General features: G+C 42.4%; 1 protein-coding gene across 3 annotated transcripts in view; it reads right to left on the bottom strand.

Moving 5' to 3' along the window:
• Positions 1-4,634, bottom strand: part of cdadc1 (cytidine and dCMP deaminase domain containing 1) — a 6,971-nt gene extending 2,337 nt beyond the window's left edge. Inside the window, exons 1-9 of one of the 3 annotated variants that reach the window (XM_088409003.1) lie at positions 4,478-4,634; positions 4,093-4,198; positions 3,921-4,018; positions 3,654-3,831; positions 2,542-2,821; positions 2,246-2,452; positions 2,050-2,171; positions 690-739; positions 410-579 (exon numbers count right to left, since the gene is read on the bottom strand). In XM_088409003.1, coding sequence (XP_088265129.1) covers positions 410-579; positions 690-739; positions 2,050-2,171; positions 2,246-2,452; positions 2,542-2,821; positions 3,654-3,831; positions 3,921-4,018; positions 4,093-4,186 — 1,199 coding nt within the window. In that variant the 5' untranslated portion in view covers positions 4,187-4,198; positions 4,478-4,634. Of the gene's footprint in view, positions 1-409; positions 580-689; positions 740-2,049; positions 2,172-2,245; positions 2,453-2,541; positions 2,822-3,653; positions 3,832-3,920; positions 4,019-4,092 lie in introns of all 3 variants that reach the window. The other 2 variants (XM_088409002.1, XM_088409001.1) reach the window with 2 other exon arrangements.
• Positions 4,635-6,336: the final 1,702 nt, after the last annotated feature.

The following is a 6,336-nucleotide window of genomic DNA, read 5'->3' on the forward strand; positions in this document are numbered from 1 at the left end:
AAGAAGAAAAAAGGAGCAAATAAAAAGGACGGGCAATAAAAAAGAAGCAAACAAGAAAAAGGACACACGCACAAAGAAAGAAGCATGAAAGGAAGGAAACTATAAAAAGGAGCAAAACTAACTTTCCCTACCGGAAGTGGTTGGTGTGGGGTGGGGGTTGTGGACTCGATTGGTGCTAATTTGGTGTACACCAAATTGGTGAGGTTTTTTTTTTCTCTTTTTAAAAACAAGCAGTACCAGTGATTCGAACGTTATTTCCTTTTTTTCCTTAGTCTTTTTTCTTGTTTGCTTCTCTCTTGTAAGGTGTTTTTTTCATTTTGTTTATGATGACCTTTTTTGTTTGCTTATTAATTATGTTTGTGCGGTTTGCACTTGGGGGCCACCTTAGTTCCAGCCGCATGGCGGATACCTGAAGGTGAGGGCATTCTGCTCAGCATGGATAATGTATCGGTACTTGCGCCTCTTTCGGTCCTCCTGCTTGTCGTCCATGAGGGGGTATTCGGCATATTGAGAGCCCGCCGGATAAGCATTGTACCCACATCCCACCAAGGACAGGCGACCTGGTCCAGTAAGGCCAGCCTGGGACAAGAGAGGACCAGTTTGTTTTTTTGTCTTCTGAGCGTCTTTCTTACATGACAAGAGAACAAGACAAAACATGAAAGAAATGAACTTTGACTTGACTAACTTACCAACTGCCTGCTGGTCCAGATAACGGCGCCCACACCCACCTTAGGGTCCTCTGAAACAATAATCAAAAGGGGTTGCAAACTTTGGCGCTAAGACTACTTAACACAAAAAGGAGACAAATTATGGGAAGGGTTGGTTGGATACAAATACGCATTAAGACCCATCAGGTTTAAAGTTCAAGAGGTAAAACCTTACAAAAAACAAAAGTGACGTACAATTAGTAATTGATGAATTGGATTTCAAAGCAGATTTTAATCTCGAAACCTTCATTAAAAACATGGCATTCTTTCAAATTGGCAGGAAACAAAATCCACAAATGATCTCCCAGTTTGATTTGGTCGGGTTTGGTTCTTAGAAGTCAACAGTAAAAAAACGTAGAACATTGTTTTGTAAAGAAAATTGTTTTATTTTCACTACATACACTCAAAGACATACGTTTCACACTTAGGCCTTCAGTGATTCGACTCGAATAAATAGCCGTACACATTACTGGGCTACACGGGCTATTTTCCGGAGCATTTAAACATCAATAAACCCGCCTCAGCAATTCAAACTTATCATTATAAATGACACTGCCAAAACTTAAATAATAATTTCAAATGCTGAATTACAAATCACAGTTTCATATACGTAAAAACATCATTTTATTTCTTTGCCAATAATTGAATATGAAATAATTACAAAAACATATTAAAAATGACAAAATCAATCAATCAAATGCCTGACTCACCAAAACGGCTGCCCCCCACTTATTTCAATACAAAATCCATTCTTCTTTCCTCAGAAAGACTTCAATGACTTGCCTGTAGAGTTTGTCTGTACGTCTCATTTCTAATAATAAATCCTTTTCTATTGACATGGATGCCAATGCTGAAAGTCGCAAATAGATTCGATTTTTCTGCTAAATGTCGGCGGGTGTGGCTTCGCTGTACGCTTGTAGGCACGATTAGCTTGGTTGAGTAACATGTTTTTTGTTTGTGTTCAAATCTATTCAACAACTTCAATTTTTCAACGCTAAACACGGGTGATCAACAAAGCACCGCCTCTCTGCAGTGAGCGTCCAATCACGTCACGTTCAACGTGAGGCTTCAAGATGGCCACCTTGTGACTCGTTTAGCTATTGCAGCTGTCTATTAACTATATGGGTCCATTCATATGTCTTTGCACACTGCAACTATGTCTTTGCACACGGCACCGAGGCCCGCAACTCTCGATTGGAATGCCCTCAAACGGGTAAGATTGCAGGCGGATTTCATACAGCCTGGAGACACAAGTTAGTTGAATTAACATCACCGGCGTCTTTGGCCATGAATAGACCTAGATGAGAAAAAAAGCATAAGACTCCTTCAAGCGTGAGCAGACCTGTTCTATAGGCAAGTAGTCTGGCTTGGATGATGCAGTGACGGGCCACTTCTTGAGACACTCCCTCACGTTGAGGGGCCGCTGATGAGCTGGTGAGCGTCGTATTCGGGGCTGCGGGCTCCCTGGCGCAGAGATGACATCACGTTTTTCTTTCGGTGTAATAACAGAAGGGCGGTGTTTACAGAGAGTTTCTAACCTGTGAAATCCGTAGTGCTGTTGCGGTACCCCGGCCACAACTGCAGACAGAACTTTCACCACCTCCCTCATGTTATGTCTGAGGTTTGAAAAGTAGGGCTCCATGCAGAAGTTTTCTAGATGCATTTGGGTCAAAATCTGTCTGTGCCGATGGGAGTCCTCAATCAGGAAGTATTTGGAGAAATCTTCAAGGTGTTTCTCCCGCTCCCTACCGAAGGGCCAAAACAATACTTGGCATTCTGGATGGAATTGATTGTGTTATCCGGACTGAACAAAACATGGATACATGTTCGACACCTGCGGAAGAATTCCTCTGTGTTCAGGCCAGGCTGGTCATCAGTCAGCGTCGCCATGAAATCACTCTCCCTGGAAGTCTCGCCAACAAACTGCACCATGCCGGTCGCCAGAGGTTGTAGCAGCAAGCAAATGTGCGATCGGCTGTTGGACTTGAGCTTCTCTGTAGCCACGGCGTCCAGCGCGGCCTCCTCCGGAGTGTGGTCGGCAGAAGCGTGGGGGCCGCATCTCAGCATGCTGACCTCGGGGTCTCCAGGCCAGAAAGAGATCTGACTCACTCCAGCTGCAAACCCAAGCCGTCGAACGGATGTCAACATTCTACCACAATGGGATTAACCCTTGGGGGAAATCTTGACCCAACTCGGGCTTTTGATGTTTTTGATGTATGATATTGAAGGGGAAAAATACAAAAAAAAACAAAAAAAACTTAGTAGGAGTATTGCATATGTAGTCAAAAGGTGACGACTTTCAATATGCCACGCTGCCATCCCTTGTAAATGCTTGCTAAATGGAGGTCGAGCGGGATATCCTAGAGGTGTCAGATTTAGCCCGTGTCGGGCTCATTTACTATCGTTCAAAATTGCAAACATTGTCAATTTTGGACATATTGAAAACCCCATGTTTTATCATGCATTTACCCTGATTTTTGTATTAATCATTTCAATTGGTGGTGCTAGCGGCCAACTTATGACATTTGCAAGCCCTTCAATGACTTCCATGATTGGCTCAGTCTGGACTCCCAAAATGAAAAAATCTACGTAAGTCATAAAACTCTAATTTGACATAATAAATGTTCCCATTTCAATTTCATAAGTATATAAATACACAGCATAGTCACTTTTGCTATTAACACATTTTTACCATTTTGTACATAAAGGGGGCATGTGTGTGTGTGTGTGTGTGTGTATGGATAGGGCTGATGCCACTGAACATTTTGGGGGGTTGAAATTAAATACATATTTATATTTGGCAATGTTAGTACCCTTTCAAAGTCAGCCCAAGTTAGGTGATAATAAGGCCAGGCTAGTGAAAAATCCCCGGACACCCAGGGCTTAATGACCTTCAAGTTATCACATTAATTACTCATCATTACTCATTATGATAGCTCTGCACACCATTGATGATCATCTTCAAGCAGGTGGCGCAAGGACGCCGAGAGAAGTACAGCTGACAGTCGGCAAGTCGGGCGGCATGTTGGACGAGGGCTGCCTGACCCGCGTGGAGCTCATGCCCACTATAGTGGAGCCCTACCACCTTACTATCCCGCACCACCACGAGACCAACGCTTCGGATCTAGAAAATCACAGGTCAGAAAAAACATTATCATTATCACATTACTAAAAACCATAAGGTTAACACTGGGCTGTAACTGCGACACCTACCTGATTGTCGCTGTCCTCTGGTTGCTCCTGAGGGAAGAGCTCCAACCACAAACTCAACAAGCTAAACAGGTTGATCTTTGACAACCTGGGGCTATGACCTGCACCATCAACACATAATCATGCATATTACTGTTGATTCTACTGGCACTGTTGCAGGGCAAACAGGACAAACCTTGCACGACGCTGATGGTCTGGCTGCTGGAATCGCTTGTGAGAGGCAAGGCCTGGCCCGAATCGGCTTGAATCTCTCTGCAGCTTTCTTCCATCCAATCGGCGTGCTGCGAAAGTCAGCCACCGAGTACCTATCGCGACCGGGACGGCCTCGGGCAGCCCACTCGGAAACCCCGAGCCCAACGCTAAAAGGCGTCGCGATAACGTGTCTGTACGCAAAGTACAAACGGTCCGACAATCACCAACCTACCTAGCTGTCACGTATCACGCTTCAAATGGTTACGGCCAAGCGTTGTCAACGTTCCGCGTTTATTCCTAGCACTAATTTAGCTGCGGGCCGTCGCCTACTCCGCTAGCTTTAATGAGTAAAGGTCGGAAGAACGTACCGTGGATGTGTCGTGAGCTCACCGTCCGTCGCGTGCTTCCGCTCAACGCGACCAGGACAAGGGTTCTTACAAGGCTTTTCGTATCTGATGTTAAACGCGACGTACTATCTTTGGTCTTTTTGTGTTTGCGCAAAAACACGGAGGCGTTTGTTGACCCCCGATTACTTCCGCAAATAAGGAGTGACGTCATCATAAAGGCGCATTACCCAATAACAAACAGAAAAAAAAAACTTGCGGCAACCCCCTAATCCTCTATCAGCCGTTGTATTTACAAAGTGTAGCCCTCTCTCTCATTAAAAAAAAATCTGCGTCTATTTGTTGCCATATTTTGGCTTTTTTTTCCCCTCTCGGCTTGTTTCGCTAGATGTCGCTACAGCGCCTTATCATTTTCAATCAAAAGCTGTCTTTACTGTGTGGAGGACCAAAAGTGCCAATACTACTACTACTAATAATAATAATAACAATAAATGTACCATTTAAGAATTAGTTAAAAAGGGTCATTAGCTAATTCAATGAGCAAAAGTGCCAATACTCAATAAAATAAATGTACCATTCAATAATTAATTAAAAGGGTCATTAGTTAATTCAATGTTATTTTAGCCTTTATTAAACCAGGAAGAGATCAATTGAGATCTCTTTTGTAAGGATATCCTGGAGAAGAGTTTACAAGAAAGCAGACTTGAACAGTGAGAAGTTCAGAGGGGTGAGAAAGAGGAAAGTAATTATAAGAAAAAAAATAAAAAATAATAAGAAGAATACTGTAATGACATTAAACATGTTAATAAAAACAGCAATTAAGTACAAGAACAGCTAGTGATAAGGAGTTTGGAAACAGCATGTTTGAAATGAACAAAAGATATGAGGGCTGAGTTTCAAGTGAGCTTGCAGATAATTCTATGCCTATGGACCAAAATAGGACACACTCTTCCTCCCTAACTCAGTCCATATAGTGGGAACCTCAAAACGCAGCCACCTATTTGACCTGAGATTTGTAGGAGAGTGAACCATCATGGATTTGGAGCAGATGCATTGAGGGAGAGTAATTGAAACTGCTTTATGAGTCCTGTAATACCAGCGTGACAACCTTCGATTATTGAGGGATGATAGTCCCATTGTACAGTGGTGGGTTCTAAAGGCTGAGTTTATTATAAATCTCGGGATGGAGTGATAAATGGGGTCCAGTTTTGCCAGGGCCTTGGGACATGCCATATCTGAGCTGCGTAATTAGTCACACTACAATATTACTCTAATTGAAATGTAATGCATTACACTTCTATTACATTTCTTTTATATCTCTCTCACCGCCATGGAAATATGAATTTGCCTATCATTTCATCTGTATTGGGTTATTAACCTTTAAAGACATGACGAGATACAAAATCTTTATTTTATTTGAATCCCTTTACTTACTGTAGCTTCAGAACATAGTGATATTGTTTATGCTTAAGGCAAAAACAGTACTGCATTCCACAATTTCTGTTATTCCTCAAATTCAATTTCAGTCGGCAAGATTAGATGTTTCCAAATAGATGGTTTAAGTGGGGCTAACATTAGCAGTTAGCCTACATCGTTATTGTGTTTAACACTGTTTTTATATGCTTCATCTTGATACACATTGACCAGAACTGTTTTTTAACTATAGCAATTGTACAGTGATAATTTAGTTAGTACTTACCTTGTCATTATTACTAGTTTTGAAATGCTGGCGAATCCATTATGGAAAGTGGCATCGTCTTCTACGTACGGCACACTCCGCCATGAGTCGTCTAACCTCTTGAGGTTGTGTGTGAGGCGAGACAAGGATCATTTTGCCTGCTTTGTTTTATCCCCACTCTGAATCCTGTGTTTTCTTTTTCGCT

This window comes from Hippichthys cyanospilos, chromosome 2, assembly GCF_059441005.1.
Source record: "Hippichthys cyanospilos isolate Australia breed blue-spotted pipefish chromosome 2, RoL_Hcya_1.0, whole genome shotgun sequence".
NCBI classification, from domain to species: domain Eukaryota; kingdom Metazoa; phylum Chordata; class Actinopteri; order Syngnathiformes; family Syngnathidae; genus Hippichthys; species Hippichthys cyanospilos.